This window comes from Cheilinus undulatus, linkage group 19, assembly GCF_018320785.1.
Source record: "Cheilinus undulatus linkage group 19, ASM1832078v1, whole genome shotgun sequence".
NCBI classification, from domain to species: Eukaryota; Metazoa; Chordata; class Actinopteri; order Labriformes; family Labridae; genus Cheilinus; species Cheilinus undulatus.
Window position 1 is genome coordinate 3,835,032 of NC_054883.1, and position 19,935 is coordinate 3,854,966.

Genomic DNA, 19,935 nt, shown 5'->3' on the forward strand with positions numbered 1-19,935 from the left:
GGCGTGAAGTGGCTATTGGGCACTTTAGGTTGGCTCTTCGTCTTGCATTAATGGTGAATGCTGTTTTGTTATCTGAAGTTGAGGTGAGGAAAGGATGGGTGAAGAAGGACTGATGAGGGTAACTGTGGTACTTGTTGCATAGCAAATTGTTGGGGCTGAGCTGGTATCTGCGTACTATCAGAGGGACTGGTGAGAAAATAAAAGCCAATCATGGAAGTCAAGGGTTTAATTGTTCTTGCAAGTCACTCCCGCCTATGTAGTTACTAACTATGACACAATGATGTTGGCTTTACCACCTATCCTGCCAAGATTGGTGGAAATTTTTAAAACTTATTATAGAACAGCCCTTCTTTTTGTTGCTGCAGTCCCCTGCTTTGCCGCTCCTCACTGTGTCAACAAAGTGTTCTTGATAAAGTAAATGAGGCACTGTTTTTACAACACACAATACTCATACCTTCAGGTTCCTAATCAGAAGTAATGCCCTGATCCCTGCCCCTTTCTGGGGTAGGTGTGCATCCTGCAATTTCTCTAACTCTGAATCCAATTTTGGCAAAAACTTCCAGCTTTAATTAGGTTGTGAATGGAGGTGATCCACCTTAAGATATTAGCATGAATACTTCAGCTTTAGAAAATATGTAGTCAAAAAAGTGGGCTTAACCCTTTAAAACCTGTTGCTGACGTACTGGGAAAGCACATTTTACATTACCGTGGAAACGCGACTGTTTGTGCTATGGGAAACATTTCAGCGGTTTCTGAAAGCTGAGAAGTTGTGCTTCACAGCCAACATGTGGTCAAATTCTCTTCTTTTGGTTTTCTTCATTTAAAACTGCTAAAACACTTTAAACATGGAGTAAACTGTAAATAACTGCCAGATATTAAAAGTAAAAATGGGCCAAAGCACTCACTCACAGGTGTTAAAGGATTCTAACCCAGCCCTCAGAGTTGGTGAAGATTTTAATGTGGATGGTAAAGAGTCAGTTCTGGATTTGGTTTTTTCAATCCATGATACTTCTGTAAAACAAACGGCACTTTTAAGCCTCATGTGTCGGAAACTTTGCAATAATAAGGAGGTTTATCAGAGTTTAATAGTCATTGGCTGGATGGTTGGATATTTTCAACTGGACTACTCTTTTCATGTGGATTGGAATTTTTTTAGAGTCACATCCATTTAATTTTGAAATGTAAACTGTAAAAGCTCAAGTCTTTACTGGTGTATTTGTCTGATTCCTTGTCAAAGATTGTATCATGACCAAGCAGCAACCTCCAGTCCTGAAAAATGATGCCAATGCAAAAGTGCAAAACTGGCGAGTGTCCACCTGAGGCTGGCTGCAGGAACACCTGGAGTCACGTGTTAAAAAGTAGTTTTTTTACACAAGAAATAAACTGGTTTACAGCCTGGTTTTAAAAAAAACAAATGTGTCTCATTGGCTAATGTCTTCATGTGCTCTCAATGTACAGGGTGTGAATTTTTTTGTACCACAATCGTTTCCATTATATGTAGGAAAAACCTCACTGTACACTCATTGGCTGCAGTTAGGTTGATCCAATGTTCGGTTTAGAGAATGATTTCAGTTTGGAAGCCGCCACGGATTGGCTTCAAAAGCTGTTTGAGTCCATCTGTAACCAGGCGGCTGACACAGACTTTGTCCAAGTCTTTCTACAGTCTATGATCATGACAGGGAGCCAATAGTCTTGTGGTGAAGTCTGTTAGCCCAATGTCCTCAGAGCAGGCAAGCTTGTACACTCTCTGCCCTGATTCCCACTCTTTCCACTGTTCAAAGGCCTGAAATTCTAAACATAAATCTTTAAAAATGTATGATTAGTCTTTTTCAATCTATATTCACCTGACAATCAGAGTTATACAATTTATTTCAAGATGTCATATACAAGAAGGCCTTTATTGCTTGTGTTGAGAAAAACTAGCTGCCAGTGTAGCTAACAAGATTTACCCAAATTTCTCTGATTAGGATAAAGATCACCTGGAGTTTACCGGGACTTGTCAGAGGATTGTAGCTTATATCACATGTAATGAGACATTTTCTCCAGAAATAGATGAATAAACATGCCAGAATTTGAGTTTTTGACTTGTATTCTGAAACTATATGGCATATTTGTGGATGATATGTGGACAAACACTTAAGAGACAGTTTTGAGATGAGTTAGCTGAGTGGTTCCAGCATTTCTGTGAATAATAATATTTCTAAAAACAAACACCTCCCAGGTGTAGGGCAACTCTTGCACTAATCAATGAATCACTGAATTTGGTTGAAGCATCCATTTAAAAAAAGCTTTTTCCTTCATTCCTCTCCCATTTTCACTTTAATCAGACTCTCTAAACCGTCTCCTCTGCTCTGTTTGTTGCTTGACAAAGATGGAGTACCTCCACCTTCTTCGTCCCTGCCTCAGACTAAACACTCTCTGGTGTTGAAGCATCAGCGTAGCGGTGGCCTCCAATGGTGACCAACTTATCTCATTAGAAAAATAATGATGTTCACTGGCTTCCATTCCCACAGATAGGCCCAGTATTTGTCTTAGGCTCTGTGTCCTTCACAGAGCTGCTGCGGCCCTCATGCCTGCCCGTCGTATATCAGCAGCACTGCCACTGTCAAGCGCCTGATTTATGGCTGTTTATCTCCACTCACAAGCCCCCCCAGCACCAGCACCCTTAAACAGATGGGCTCTGGCTATTTACTCAAGGAGGAACACGGTCCCAAAATTACAAAAACAAGACAAAAAGGTATAATCATTGGAAAGCTGGTTGTGATTGCAATTTATTGGTCACTGGAGAAAATGGAAATTGATCTTTCCCTGTTGTCTAAGAGGTGACCTGATCATTTGTTTGACTTTTAGGATTCTGTCTTATCTTAATTGCTTTCTTAAGCATGAGTTGATAGTCTTGGTCAGTTTAAATGACAGGATGCCCCTCACATGTATAGATGCAGATATAACAAGCGTCCCCTGCTATGATTTATGTTTATTAACAGTGTAATTGTTAAAACATTCCCTCAGCTGTCATGTTCTACAGGGTTGTCACCTTAAATCTCTGTAAGTATATTCGCACTCTAAATCTCGCTGGCTGTCGGATCTTCACAGAGAAAAAAAAACACATTGCACCATAAATTGTCTGCTGCAGACTTAGAGGGGCTCCGCTTGATTTCTGAGTCTCTGGAGAAAGTAATAACCCAACAGTGTCAATTTTTCAAACCAGTCCAGCTATATTGTTGCAGATTTTTTTGGGATTCGTTTTTTCTCAATTTGATGGATAGAAACCAGATTTTGACCCCTGCACCTGCTGCTCATAAATAATCATTCCTGGTTTGTGTTACTTGCAATCTGAAGTTAGATGTAGTGGATATTATTTTGTTGCAAGCAGAGATTCTAATGTAATCTTTATTTACAGATGTAGAATTTGCATGCAGGGTCAGGATTTTCAGCATGAGTGCTCTGTTGCCTCTTTTAGGCACTCTTAGATGTATGAAACAATCATCAGGATGTGGTGTATACGGATGAAATATTCTGTGTTTACAACAACAAACAGGCAGAACCTTCTCCACGCCACCAGCTTCCATCAGCCATATCCTCGTAAAGACAGACTTGTCTCTATAATAGATAGTATCTACATGAAATGAAGCTAGCAGTCCATTGTAGATGAAACATTTGTAATTGAGCCAATCAGGGGGAAGCCAATCAACACTTGGGTTCTCTCCATACCTGAAAACTCTTAGTATTTATCACACCAACATCCATTCTAAGCGATATATAAGGTGCCAACTTTAACCCCAGCAAAGCTCAATAATTACTGCCCGCTTTTTCCATGACTGTTAACTTCACCTGTAGAAGTTAACTCCACCTATCAGAGACGTGACGAGGTCACTAACACACAACCTTGTGTCTTTTACGTCAGCGGTTCTCAATTTTGGGTTCGGGACGCCCTTGGGGGTCACGAGACACTGGGAGCAGGTCGGTTGATGGCTTAAAAAAACAAAGAATATTTTGCGCAATTTGGGCCCTTTTTTTTTTTGTTTGTTTTTGCCCTCATTGCAACTTTAAACCAAATTTGCAAAATTGTAACGGTTTCATGACTTTTTCTTGCCATTTTTCCACATTTTTTGTAACTTTAGTACCATTTATGCCATGACTTAATCAAATTTCTACCCCTTTCTCTGCATTTTTTCCACTTTTAATACATTTTTGAGACTGTAATACTATTGATGCCACATTTTTATCTAATATCTACCCCTTTCTCCCCATTTTTTCCACTTTCTAAGACATTTTTTGCCACTGTAATACTGATTATGCCACGTCATAATCAAATTTCTACCCCTTTCCCTGCATTTTTCCCCACTTTTGATACATTTTTTCCGACTTGAATACCATTTCTGCCACGTCTAAATCAAATTTCTACCCCTTTCTCCGTATTTTTTCAACTTTTCATACATTTTTGCCACTTGAATACTATTTCTGCCACGTCTTAATTTTAATTTCTACACTTGTTCTGCTTATTTTTTCCACTTTTCATACATTTTTGCCACTTCAATACCATTTCTGCCATGTCTTAATTTTAAATCCTACACCTATTCTGCTTTTTTTCCTCTTTTAAGACATTTTTGTCACTTTTAAACCCTTTCAATCACTTTTCCCACCTATCAATGCCTCTGTTGACTCATTATTGCCACTTTTAACCACTTTTCACCACATTTTTCACCTATTTTTGCCAATTAAACTATATTACAGTATCTGTTATGCCATTTTTGCCAGTTTTTGCCTATTTTTGCCTCAGTTAACCCTATTTTTGTCAGTTCAAACCAATTTTCCCACTTGTTAATCCCATTTCACCACCTTTTTCCCATTTCTGCCACTTTTTAGGCAATATTAACACTGTTAATTGTTTTTTTTACCACTTTTTTTCCCGTTCTTGCTACTTTAACCCATTTTTGCCACTTTTTCCTGTTTTTTTGCCACTTATCAAATTTGTGCCACTTTTACTCATTTTTTGACTTTTAAAATCCCATTTCACCACTTTCTCCACCATTTTTTTGTCAATTTTAACCGATGTCATTTCTGATTCACAATTTTAAAATGACTATATACTACAGCATAAATGAATTAAAAAGAAACTACAAATTTTCCTTTGATAACAACAGCTAATATTCAGGTAAAAAAAAAATTTATGTGATTATCACAGATTAATATTACAATATAATAATTCATAATTAATAAAATCAATAAAATTAATAAAATCATAATTTTGCTGAGTTCATAGCTGGGCCCCAAACCCTCTCCCCTTTACCCCCCCTTATGGACACCGTTGTCTGCACATGACTATTCTTCAGTGTGCATGGCTGTGTTCAACCACCTACAGGTAGAGTCGGGGTCCCCTGTCTCTGGCACCTTTATTTTTGGGGGTTGTGGGCTGAAAAGGTTGAGAACCACTGTTCTACACTGAGGTAGCTCTTGGTAAGTCTACCTGGATTGGTTATGACATTGCGGCTAATAATCACATCTGAAAAGCAGCACAGAAAGCACCGAATGATATTGTTGGAGAGCACAGCAGGAATCGAGGAGTGGGCTATTTTATCCCCTCTCTATCTCATCCCTGTCACTGATGGTCTCAAGGCATTTTTCTGAAATATCAGGGTTGATGCACATCAGCTGAAACTCAGGGTTTAGCTACTTTTTAATCATTATTCAATAAGCTGATAAAGCTTGACTTTTTACAAATCTGCATCATGATTTTTTATTTCGGTAAACTTTTTTCCATTTAGTTGAGGGTAAATCAAAATAAATCACACTTGTTTGGCACCTTTGGGTTGAATGTTGCTCTCATTTGAGCTTACTTGTTATGTTGATGTAACCAAACGTGAGGATGCAGTCAGCAAACTTACCTCTGCTGATGATGGTGATTGGACCAGTTAGACTTAATCATCTTAGTGATCATTTTGCGCTGTATCTCAGTGACTGTGATATTCATTGCAAATACAGAATTCATAATCTTAGTGTGCTTTTTGATCAGACCCTTTTGTATGAATTTTGACTGGAGCAGCCTTTTTTTTAGGATGCTGAGATCTTTATTCATGTTTTTGTGTCTTTGTGATTAAATTATTGTAATGTCCTTCTGTCATGTTTACCCAAAAGAGTCTTCGAGGTCTACAGATGGTACAGGACTCTGCAGCTCATGTTTTGACCAGAGCTGGCCTCATTTCATTGGCTCTCTGCTCAGTTTAGAGCAGGCTTTAAGGTGCTGCTGCTGACTTATAAAATAGTAAATGGCATAGCACCATCATACCAGTCTGATTTGGGGAACCTGTATTTAGCTGGGCTATTGAGTGTCTTCAGAGTCCATCAAAAGGTGGTTAGAGAGTAGGCTTTTTCTTTACCACAATTATAGAACAGTCGGTTGATATATTTAAAGCAAAGCTAAAGACCCGCTTGCATATGAATCTTAAATTGTTTCTGTGACTTTTTTTTATTTTGCTCATGCTGCTGAGGTAAGCATGAATAAAGCCCCAGTTTAACTAAAAATCTGCGGCTAAGTTAAGACTCAGAAGGTGAGCTGGTTTGATGATGATGTGAAGAAAAAATGACCGTGTTTATGCTGTAGACCTGACGCCACATGGAAAAGGAAGTCTTGCCCTTGAAGTTGTCTAACTTTAATCTCTGGCTTCACAAGAATTACTCAGAAATTTACTTCCATTCCCAGAATCCCTGAGGCATATACTGTCCATCAGACCATGATAGAGGATTATTCCTCATGGGGACCAAGACTGATAATAATGTGACTCCTTTTTCTATATATCGCATTCCATGGAGACATATTTATACATCATGCATTGTGATTTATACTAATGAACTATTACTGTGGGATTAATGTTTCCTCTTTAATACAGACCGTTACTCTCATGGAGAGGTCTCTGTCTCTTCTGCAAATGTCTTCCATGCAGATACTCTCAAGAGGACAGTTTAATTTGTCAGCAGCACGTAGCTGATTTAACTAATACAAGGAAAGTACAGACTGATGTTGGTGGGCTCTTTAATGAGGAAACTCAGCCAGTCATCACATCTCACTCATCCTCTGAGCAGAGCCAGGGCCGCCTTATCTCCACTCTGATTAACCAGTGATGAAGTGTTTAGGATCCAGGCTAGTCCTGACCAATGGAGGACCAGATGTGTGTTTGATATTAAGTGGAGTTTTCCTAACTGATGTAATTGTGGAATATGTTTTTATAGTTCAACTGTTCAGATCTAGTTTGAGAAGAACTGTTGTGGCAGTATAAATATTCCTCATCAGAATATATATCAGCCTGTGTTCTCTTTTAAAGCAGGCATCTAAATAAAATACTTCTAAATCTAACACAGCTGCAAAAATGATGAATTGTACTTACAACACGACTTGCTGACTCAAAAGTCAGTGCCATTAAACAACGTGCAGACAAAGTATTGTCATGCATACATTCAAGCCCACAGTTTATCTTCTTGCTGTCACAGACAGTCTCCCCAAGGACTCATTGTAAAACAAAAGCTGAAGGAACCTCATTCATCTTTATCTGATTCAAATGTCACCAAAAAATAAATAATATGGATCCAAAAGCTGAAGTTATTGGAGCTGGGGAACATTAAGCATAATGTTTTGAAAACTGGAAATGTTGTAATGAGTTTTCTTTCCAATCCAATCCACTTTATTTATGGAGCACATTTTAAAAAACATTCAAGTTTACCAAAGTGCTCCACTTTGAAAACACAGATATACATCACAACCAATTAAGATCAAGTAAAAATATTAAAAAGAAAGAAATGAAGATAGGCAAGAACACCATAAAAACCTTAAAAATGAAATAAGACACATAAAAACAAATTAAAGCCATGAAAAACACAGGGATTAGGACCATAAAAGGCATAAAACGACAGAGATCACACAACTCTTACGCTGAATTAAAAGCCAAAGAATAAAAATGAGTTTTGAAGATGTGATTTAAAAGTCTGTAGGGTGGGGGTTGTTTGATTTTGAGTAACAATTCGTTCTACAGTTTTGGAGCCAACACAGAGAAGGCTCCATCACTTCTTGTTTTTGATCGGGTTTTTGGGACGACATGATAGAGCTGATCAACAGACCTCAAAGACCACGAGGGGATGTAGACATTTAAGAGGCCAGACATGTACTGGGGTGCTTTTCCATTTAATGATTTAAAAATAAACTATAAACTCTTCACCAGTCGGTGGTTGATAGTTTGTCTGCGTTATAGCACATTGAAATAATTATTGCTCATGTATGCTGTAGGACATGTGGGAACAGATACTTCAAGCATTGTTTGTGCTGCTAAAGGTTTGAATCTGCAGTATTTGAACAACAGTCATTTATGATTGTGGGTGTAAATCGAGGCGGTTTGCTCCACCAGACTCAGCTGGCGGATTTCTGCTTGGATATGTGATTGATTGATGGTGTTTTAATTATTTTCTATTGCTGATCAAACTTCATCAAAGCGAGATTCTTGTCAAAAATGAAATCAGACTTTTTCCTGATGATATATTTGAGCATACTGTGATATTTTATGTGTATTCACCTAAGTATCATTTTTGATAGGGTAAGACTAATTATCAGCCTGGACAATTATTGATGCTGGTATTTGGCATTTAGCCGATTATGTTTTCCCCCAAAACACTATCTGACTGTCATGATGTCACACAACTACCAGCCAATCAGCATGGAGGCCTGGGTGGCACTGACAGAGGGAGTGTACGGCATCGTTTATTCTTCCTGCTACAACGTTGTTGTTTCTCACGTTGACAGAGCTAGGGCTAATATTTTTATTTTCCTTATTTTCCTAAAGGGATATTTCATGATTTTTGAAGTTGGGTGGTATGAGGTGCTTGGCTGTAGTAGTGGCACTAGCCTGCAGTGATTTCTGTGAAAGTTGCTCCTTTGGTTATTATGTGCTCAGAGAGATCCGCGGCATAATGGCTGTAAAAATAGGCTCGCCTGTACACTGTGTTGAAAACATACAAAGCAATTCATTTCTCCCAAAAAAAACCTCTGTGTCAGGCACTACTTTAACGATGCAGCTTTCGGCATTTTGTCTCCTTCTGCCATGCACTGATATTCTCTGATCAGCTGTGTGATTCTGCAGCTTCTGCAGAGATAATAACACCACACCAAGATAAAACAAAAACAATATGAGCGATTTTGACTTGAGTGATAATGATGTGCCGTTTACTGTGGATAGGAGAGGATATCAGTTCTACTTTTGCAACATTATGTACATTTAGTTTGTCATGACAAATGCATATGGGATTCAAACATGGGTCTCATGCTCTACTAATAATTAAGGCTGAACGATTTGAGAAAATAATGTAGTTGCGATTATTTTTTTTTAATATTGCGATTGTGAGTTGATATGCAATGTCTATTTTAGTTCCTCATATTATGCATTTTCAACCAACCCAAGCAATAAGTCATTGTTTACTTTAACCAGCATAATATTAAATAAAAACAACTAGGGCTGATGATTTTTTTTCAAAAATATTTAATTGCAATTATTTACACATATATTGCAACTCTACATGAATTGGGAATGATAGTATTTATGTTTATTTAATTTTGATGAAGAAAAACATGTACAAAAACAAGAAAAGTATGATTTTTTTTGTCAACTATTTGAAAAAAGACTCTTCTATGTTTGCATGACGTGTAGAGTATAACATCTCTGCTGCAAAAACATCTTTTAAACTTGCATTTTCTCACATTTTAGATTGAGGAAGTATTGCGCCTTCTGCGATTTGAATATTGCAGTTGGCCATATTGCGATTTTATCTAAATTTTGATTAATTGCCCAGCCCTACTAATAATTGGTATCGATATCAGCTCTAAAAAATAAAAAACAATCACTTAATTTTTACATTGCGGCCTTGACTACATCATAATATAACCCCCTGTAAGCGATAAAGTGAGCTAATTAACTCTTATTCTGCCAATTTTAACATGGATTTCAAAATTGGTCTATAGTTTTGACTAACGGGACGTCCTACAAGGTTTGTAAGCACTTATCTGCAGAATTGAACACATGAGGAACTGATGTAAAAACTATGCCTCTGTTGTAGACAGGACACCAGAGAGGTAGGGTCTGAAACTGAGGAAAGCAACCATGCAGAACCAAACCTAGGCTGCCTGCATCAAGGACAACAGCCTCACACATAGAGTGAGCAGACGTACTCACCAGACCACTGACGACCACTGACGCTCTCTTTCTTAATACAGTTTCACCACATATGTTCAGTCTAGTTACGGTGCAACCTTTCCCTTCATTCTGCATACATGTTTCTGTGGGTTAATGGATGGACAGCAGTGTCTGACTTTGATAATGGAACATAAAAATAACTGTCTTCATGCTCAAGTCATTTTGAAAGAGGGTAATTGCACAAATTAAGAAACAAAAGAGCCAAGTTAAAAAATGGAATTTGCACTTGTCCTTCAAAAAGCAATACAAGGCATACTTTAGGATTTTTGTAGAATAAAATGTCTTTATTTTATACAGCAAAATACTGTAAAAATAGACCACATTTTGCTCAAATGTACTAACATGTACTTCTACATGTACTCAAAAGATGAACTGAGCAAAACAAACCCAAGGTTTCCACAGAGCACATGTAAGTGACATGACAAAGACCCAGTAGCTCTTCTATTCTTTTGTCTTAAACCGTAGTTAAATTTAGCCAGCTAACAATAACAGCCTGCTTTGTTGAAACCCAGCTCAATATTACCCTGACATGCTGCCTGTTTAAGATCAGATCTACACATTTATCTTGACGCCTCTTAATCAGCTCTTTTCAGAAGAGGGCCACAAGTGGTTTGTGTGTTTGTGACATAGATTTGTTTGGAAGGAAGATTTAGCCAAGCAGGTTGTCTTTATGGTCCCTACAGGAGCTGATCAACAATATGAAGTTACAGTTTCCTCACACAAAATCTAAGAAATGTCAGTCCTACCAACTGTGCCTCACTGGTTTCATTTATGTTTAGTGTATCCTCTCACCCTACGTCACATGTAACATGTGATTGTGTATATTAGCAGATAGCAGATTAGACCCTCCTCACAACAACAGCAGCCCCTTTAGCTGGCAGAGCTCTGCACAGGAAGGAAATGACATCATGGCATTTCTGATTAAGACCTGGCACCTGTGAATTACTGAAGCATTGTGGGAAATCCTGGAAGTGTAGATAGGATACAGTTTTATTGACTTGGCTTTGGATTGGCTGTGGTTATGAGCTAAATGTGTCAGACTGTAAATTCAAAGAACTTTTCTGCTGGGAAGTCTTATTTTGCATGACGGCTTCCATTCTCAACCACAAAATGAACTACATTAAGTCATTACACAATTAAAAGTCAAAATTGACACGCTTTCTCACTAATGGTTACTGAATGTTTCTGTGGGCCACACAAATCATATTATACTCCATGGAGCTTTAGACTGACTGCTTTCTATTTAGCTGCGGTCACCAAGAATACAGATGTCACTCACGTTGACTTAGGAAAATCATGAGCAGCCAAAACATAAAGTGGAAATGTTAACCCAATAACGTTAGATAAACATTGAGCGGCGAGGAGCCAAAGACAACAGAGAGCAAGGGGAAAGTGTCCTGCTGGCATCAGGTTTCCCAGAGTAAGTGTTATTTGAAAAGCAGCTGAAGGGTGACACTCACTCTCCTCCCACCCAGTCTTCCTCTCTCCCTCCCTCCCTCCCTCACTCAACCATTTGTTGTTCTCTCTTTCTCAGGCTGCTCTAAGTGCCTTGAAACAGCTGTCGGAGCAGGGACTGGACCCAGTGGATGGCCCCATCAAGGTACAGTAGGACCAAAACTCATCAATCTTACACCAAATGTACACCAAACTAACAACAGGCTTATGCCAAACTTTTGCCAAATTTATGCCAAACCTTCCTAAGACTCATGCCAAACTAACACTACAGTTCCTTCAGACCAGCCTCTGCTTAACTTAAACTAAAATTAGAATTGCAATAAACTAATGCAAAATAAGAGCCACTTTTACTAAACGCCCATCAATTAATGCAACACCTAAACCAGACATGCAATAAATGAACACCAAAATAAACCCCAAACTAACACAAAACATATGCCAAACTTGCACCACTTTGCAACAAATGTTGGACAAGCTTATGCCAAACTAATACAATCTTAAGGCGGCCTTACACCAAAAGACTTTTCCTCCAATTTCAAAGTCACAGAAAAAATTCCAAAGTCGGAGTAAAATCATGGGAGTCTTGCTGAAGTCGCAGCTTGCTCCTGTTGTCTCAGTCGTTAGGTATAAGGTGGTCATAAGACTTGATTTTAGCTGTTTTGAGGCGGCTTTTCTTCAGTCTTGGTGTTTTGATAATATCAATCATTAAGTCGTATGTAAATTGTGTACTCAGGGACGTGACCGTCGTCCATGACCAATGGGAGCCGGTGTTGTGCATAAGCACATTAATTCACCTCATTCTTCAAAACATGAACGTGACCGTAGATCATTTTAGAGCTGCTGAATGTCCGCTCAGAACTCAAGAGATTGAAAAACTTTTTTGCTCAGAGCTGCAGTCAGACCTCTGCTCCTGGGTGTTTGTGTGCCTCAATTCATTCCAGGCTGGCGTGACAGCTATGGTAAATCGCCACTGGGATTTTCAAAGTAAAAGCCTGATCAGTTTGTTTCCATGGTGAGACTACTCGCATTTTCATGGGGTACTTTTATTCTGAAGTGTTTCCAGGATAGTTCCTCGATTGTTGCAGTTACGTGCAAAGTTGCTTCAGTGTTTAACTTTCCTTTCGTTTCTGCTCAATGTAAATGATTTTAAAACAGCAGATTATAAGAGGTATTAACTCAAATGCGATCTCCCTCTACATCTTGTTCTCTGCTCAAAAACTGTTGTTGTGAATTTCCACCAGATGCATGATGGGAAATACTCTCAAAAGGAAGCATATTCTCCTCTTTTAGTAAGTGACCACCAGTCTTTGTAAAATCTCAGTCTGAGAATAAAAACTCAATGGCTTACCAACAAATTGTCTTTAGATGATAGAGGGTCTCAGGTATCAGTCTTTTTAGAGTCTTTTACGAGTTTTAGAAAAGTCCTTTGGTGTAAGGCAAGCATTAGTCTGAATTCACACCAGTCTTGGAATAATCTTGCACCAGTCTATACCAAACTCGCACCAAACTGATGCCAAACTGGCACCAAATTCACACCAAATATTTCTAACTACCAAACTTAAACAAAAAGTATGACAAACTTACACCAAAAAATGCCAAACACAAAATTAACACAAAATTTGCTCAAAACTAAAACTAGAGTCCATAAACTTTCTTCAAACTGTTGCAAATTACACCAACTTTCCCCAATCTTTCACTCAACTAAACTTGCAGTCGGTTTTATTTAAATCTTCCACAAATTCATACCAGACATGTGCCAAACTAACACCAAACAGCCACCAAGCCAGGACATTTGCACCAAAGTTACACTGAAGTTACAGCAAAACTTTGGACAGGCTTATGCCAGACTATACCAAATTCACACCAGATTTGTCAAACACCAGACTTCCACCTGTCTTGCAATGAACTTAAAGCAAACCAGGGCCAAACTTGCTCCAGTTTTACATGAGATTTGTCTTACTTGTAGTAATTTTTGTAGCAGCCCTTGATAAACTGGCACCCAAATTTTCCAAAAAAAATGCCAATATTATGCCAGACTCAGGACAAATAGGCTCTGCTTCAAATAGCTAACTTTATACACCCCATTAACACCAACTTCAATCTATTGAAGTTGCTGTAAATTAAAGGGATATTTCACTGTTGTTGAAGTTGTTGTATATTGTACCTAGCTGTTCAGTGATTTCAGAGAGCATTGCTCCTTTAAAAAGGATTTGCTGGTTGTACCAGCCAGGAAGCTATGTTGTACAGTATAACAGATGGGTACAGTTTCTCTATGGAATTTGGCAGGTTTCTGTAAAAATGGACCACAAAACATTGGCCCAAATGTACACGCTATCAAAAATTTGGACACATTTCATTTTATATCTCTGTGGTTTTTGTCACTATTTTGCAATGCAGGAGTTGGCTATCAGTTACATGCTCTTGCATTGCAAAATAGTGATAAAAACACAGCGGCTTTATTCTTTCATGTGTACGTGTGAGTCAGCATTGTTTTGTGGCCCATTTTTTTACAAGAAACTTGCCAAATTCAAGAGAGAAACTACCCATCTGTTATGCTGTATAGCCTAGTTTTCCCGCCGATACAACCAGCTCGTCCGTCTTCAAGGAGCAATGCTCTCTGAAATCACTGGAGGCTAATACCACTACTACTGCTATGTACCATATACAACTTCAAAGATACTGGAATATCCCTTTAATGCTTAACTTCACTACAAACTAACACTAACAGACTTATGCCAGACTTACACCAAGTAGCAGCAAACTTCTTCCAAACTAATTCCAACATAACTCAAAATTACAACAGTCTTGCATTAAACTTCCTGTAATCCTAAACCAAACTTACACCAGATGCACAATAATTTACACCAAGCAAATACCAAAGTGGCACTAAATAGTCGGCAGAATTGTCAAACTGACAGGGCGTGCAGATGGCCTAGCGATCTAATGCGCTACCCATGTACACAGGTGGCCCGGGTTCAAGTCCGGCCTGTGGTCCTTTGCTGCATGTCTCTCCCCACTCTCATCCCATTTCTGACTCTATCCACTGTCCTCCTCTGTCCAATAAAGGCACTAACAAGCCCAAAAATGTATCTTAAAAAAAATTTAGAACAGACTTACCATAAACCGACCACCTAAGGTACAGCCAAACTTGGGGGAAATTAACTCTGTACTTGCTCTAAACTAACACCAGAGCCAGGTCAGGTGCAGCTGAGTCTGCTGGTCCAGCCGCTGAGTTGTAGAAAGGATGAGTGAGAGAAATCACTAGGGAATAAGCATTAAACAGCTTTATTTCAACTTAAAAAAAAAAAAAAAAAACTACATCTTAATGATGTTAACCTCAGTAAGCACAGATCCTGAGCTGATGGAATATGTGTACAGAAACGTTCTGAGTCATAACGGTACGTTAATATGTGAATATATCTAGTCTATGACAGTTTATACGGCATAATATAAAAGTTTAGAGCTATACCATGAGAATTCATCACATTAAAAATAAACTACAGGTTTAAGTGGTGTTAAAATCAAACTAGATTAAATCAGAAATCCTGGGTGCACTGATCTTGTTTTAAAATAAGCTGCAGCCCAAAGTTTTACAAACACGTCCAACAACCACAGAGTGATGTTTTCACAGGTTATAAGTAAGAAGTAGATTAATAACTAGTTACAGTACAGAGAATCAACTGTTCTGAAGCTTCGTGTTTACAAAACTTCAGCATTAATTTAGTTTCACATCCATCGCGGATAGACCAGGCTGATTTGAGCCTTTGGGCTCTGCTTTGTGTTCTTAAAATCAGGTCCAGATAAACGTCAGGAAACTTGATATGTGGCCAGATATCAATATCCACAGAATAGTACACAGTGTAACCTTGCAGAGCAGATGGATTCACCCATTTCCGTGTTTCTCACTGGTGAATCCATCTTGCAAAGCTCCCATCTGAACCATTTGGTCCCGGTTAGAAAGTGACAGGACCAATCAGCGTCAAGGAGCAGTACTTTCTCGCGTGGCGGAGTCGTGATGTAAGCAAGCAGCAACAAGAGGCCAGTGCAATTATTGCCGGAGAGATTAGCGTGGATGCTGCTAAAGCATCTGTTTTATCAGAAATTGACAACATTTCTTTGTTTAAAGAAGAACAAAGAACAGCAGTGAGTTTTCTTTTCAAAAATGACAACAGTCTTGTACTGTCATGTCTACAGTCGCCATGTTCATGTTATGCAGTTCTCTATGGAGTTTACTCCTTGGTAGCGGCTACGTCACGTGTTTTGTTGCTCTGATTGGCCCTTAAAGATGTGACAGACAGAACATTCATCCAATCACCCTCCAAGTCTTTTTTTCAGAGGCTCTGCCTTTTCCCAAATGCTGTCTATGGAAGGTTTACCAGATGGATGTGTGAAACAAATCCATCTGGCGTGTCGGGTTAGAAACAGTGTGGATCTCTGTCGAGTCCAAAAATCCCTGATTTAAGCAGATGTTAGTCTGTTTTTCTCCCCTTTTCGCCCACTCCTTGCAGAGACTTCTGTGTTCTGCAGCCCGGAGCCAAGCGGTCATGGCGCTGACATGACATCAGTGCAAACCCCTGTTGTTGTGTGTAGCTCCACCTTTTTGGGACGGATAGGGAAGATTGGTACCCCTATGGAAGGTGCTAAAAAAAGGGACAGTACGGGTTGGTTTTTGGGGACCCTTTCCAACCTTTGCTCTATGGAAACGCAAAAAAATGCGTACCGTTCTGCACCAAACTGAACCGGACCGCTCAGTGGAAATGAACTATTAATAACATCAAATACACCTCAAACTAGCACCAGACCTGAGAAAAATTTAAAACAGATTTGCACCAAATTTTGCCTTACACCAAACTAATGCCACATGTGCACCAAATTTACAATATGTTAAACCAGTACCAAATTTTGACCAGTATGGTGATAAAGTAGCACCAAAATTACTGAAATACCTTTCAGACTCTCAGCCAATTAATCCTGTACATGCACCAAACTTAGGTCGCATTCACACCAGAGCTGTTTGGTCTGATTTAAACGTAATCTGGTCCATTTTCCTGGATAGTTCGGTTCATTTGGAGTGGTTTGAAAGCTCACATGAACTCTGGTGGGGATTAGAGTTCACTTGTTTTGTCCGCACCAGAGTTCATGTGAAAGCTCACATGAACTCTGGTGCGGACTACACAAGTGAACTCTGGTCTACTTAAGTAACCCGCTTAAAAACAAGGGTCTCGGTTAGCTTCCGAATTAACCTACCGCCAAATTCAGGCCAAATCTAAACCACAATTACACTGAACTTTTAGCAAACTTTGAACAAGCTTATACCAGTCTAATTCCAATCTTATGCCAAATTTTCTAAAGATATGCCAAACTTGTACCAATCTTACACAAGACTATGGAAAAATTAAACCAAACTAATGTCAAACATGGGCCAAATTATTTCAAATTTAGCAAGCCTATACTAAATTTACAGTAGACTGATGATAACCTTGCACCAAATTTACCCGAGTGACTGCCACTCCTGTGCCAAATTTAAAACAAATGAAGGCTAAACTGGCACCAAACTTTGTTCAAACTCCTGCCAGACCTGACAGATCAGTTCAAGTCCGGCTGGGCTGACCTTTGACTTTAGAGGATCCAGATATGCTTGTGTTAGCTTATTGCAACATCTCAGCGCTGCAAGCTCCCACCATCATCATCCTCTGCCCTCCCCACCTACACACACGTCCTAACATTTCCTCTCCACTTTTTTTCTTCCATAGGAAAGCAACAGTAGGCGTTTATATTTACATGTAATACTACACTCCTGTCAGCACTCTGTGCTTTGCATGATTGCTATCATTATAGTCATGAGAGAAAAGAGCCGCCCCCCTGCCCCAGATCTCCTCCGCTACAAGGAAGGAAGGAGGAAGAACCACAGCGGAGACTGAAGTAGGAAAGAAGCGGAGGGGTGTTTTTTTGGAAAGCATGGAGGAAATCAAGCATTTCTGGGGTATTATCATAATAGGTGTGCCCTGGGAAAAATAGTGAAGGCAAGGCTGTTTTCTTGTAGAGAGGAGAAAAAGAGGAAAGGAACAAAAGAAAGGAAAGACAATCACAGCTTATGATAACAGCTTCATTTACGTCAGCATCAGAGGAAAAGGGAGAATATGGCTGTAATTACACTTTCACCTGAGCAGTTAATCGCTCATTTTTTTGCTCTAGTGGTTTCCCTTCTGGTTTCTACAACTCATTAACTCAACCATGCTTTGCTGTTAACACATTTTCCAGTATGTTGCTTCAGTTTTGTTTTCAATTTTCCCCATAATCAGCTCCTTTTTTGTATGTGAAATCTCTGCCTCCTCTGACAAAAACCAAACAACCGGAGCTCATTGGACCAGTTACTAACAGATTGAGGTCAAGGGCTTCTTAAGTGTCTCGAGTAACTGGCAGCACTTTCGTTTTCTCTAGAGGTTTACAAGAATCACTTATCGGGTGTGCAAGGTATCTTCTGGATAACATGACAGAAAAATTCCCACCTCGTGGACTGATTATTAGCTAAGACCTTGACAAAAACCTGCCCTGACTTGATTTTTATTTGTCTTTTCAGACCAGTGAACCATGCGGGAGGGAGGACGGACATTAAACAGACTAACTCAGGCACCACCACTCAGGTCTGCAAGGATTCAAAGGCTGTCGTCTAGGAGCTGACAACCCCAAACGCCCCCTCCTTTCGGCAAACATTAACCTGACAACTACCCACCTTAAACCCCCTTCACCCTGATCTCCCATAACCTACAACCCCACTACCCACAATTCCCACACCCTTCCCTCCCTCCTTTCCTCCCTCAAAACCCCACGATTGCCACTGTATCCTGCAAAACCTGTCAACATGCAATAGGGTGGATGTGCACCGAGAAATGACCGACTAAAACACCATTACCTGAGTCTATGTGAAGACAACGCTATTTTAACACGTTTATCGATGATTTCAGTCTAAATTTAGAGGTCACAAAATAAACTAATGACAATAATGCATGGTACTGTATGAAATTAAGGGAAATCCAAAGTGATAACACTGCATAGACAACTTTCCCTTTGGATCAATGTCTGTTGGTATGGTTAAAACAAATATGTACATCATGCCATTGAAATACAAAAGAAACATTTTAGGGGAGAAACCAACTTGCGTACCGTAGCTTATTTTTCCGGGGGTATTCTGTTTCCGTTTATTTTTCTTTTTTTTCTTTTGTTATTTTATTAATCTAACAATGCTTGAGTACTGTATTTAAAATTAACCAATGCCAGTGCTGTGAAAGTTGTAGTTGTTGTCTTCATATATAGTCACCCAGCTTACCTTGTATGCTGACATTAAAAAAAAGAGTTCATCTATCTATATGGATGTGTATGACTTGCAAGAGTATCATATACCGAAAAAATAACACAGAAAAAGTTTTTTTTCATGTGGACAAAAAGGACAAAACTGGTGTTAGCCGTAATCAGTAGAAGTGTTGACCAACCCAGGAGGGAAAGTTGGACGAGCCTTTTCTCCATGAAGGGTCTAACTTTCCCTGTTTAACATGACCCTGCACTGGCATAGCATCACTGGAGCATCACCTGACCATGAACGGAGGCAAAGGGGCCACCGTAGTTCTTCTTTTTATCTCCAAATGCCAGTAAACTCTAAACCCTAGAAAGTTTCGTACGGGCGTGACTGCATGTCCTCCAGTGGATGAAACAATCCTCTCCATTCCAGTGATTTTGTGTCAGCGTATCATCCCCCTCCTCTCCCCCCACAGTTTTGTCGATCACATCTACACCCATTGTGTGTGTTGTATTGACCCGCCAAGGCATCAACTGGGTGCTTTTAATGCCTGCATTTAAGGGGCGCGTCTTTGAAACGGAGAGAGCCGGCGTCCAATAGGCAGACTCCCTCTTCTCCAAAGGCAGCTTCACTTTGACTCACTTTGATCACTGACATTGAGGATGTGTCTTCTTCTTCGCTGTGAGTGCAATGTGTAATAAAGGCTGTTTCTGTTACTGAAATGCAGTAAAAACACCTCAGTTCATGTGGAAAAACAATGCGTCTTTGTGTCTTATTTATTTCTCCAAACAGGTGTAAACACAGCATCTCACCCCAACTGCAAGACACTTCAATTAGACCTACCTTTTCACACTTTTTCTAAGAATATAAGCTCATGATAGTCGCTCCAAGTAAGTGAAAATGAGAGACAAGGGGATGAAAATAAGCAAAGAATATGCTGCTGGAAATTAAACAAGG

At 39.3% G+C, this 19,935-nt stretch overlaps 1 protein-coding gene across 1 annotated transcript in view; it reads left to right on the top strand.

The window, feature by feature from the left end:
* Positions 1-19,733, top strand: part of stau2 (staufen double-stranded RNA binding protein 2) — a 190,096-nt gene extending 170,363 nt beyond the window's left edge. Inside the window, exons 14-15 of the mRNA XM_041814339.1 lie at positions 11,764-11,829; positions 18,265-19,733. Of these exons, the coding sequence (XP_041670273.1) occupies positions 11,764-11,829; positions 18,265-18,300 (102 nt within the window). The 3' untranslated portion in view covers positions 18,301-19,733. The remainder of the gene's footprint in view (positions 1-11,763; positions 11,830-18,264) is intronic.
* Positions 19,734-19,935: the final 202 nt, after the last annotated feature.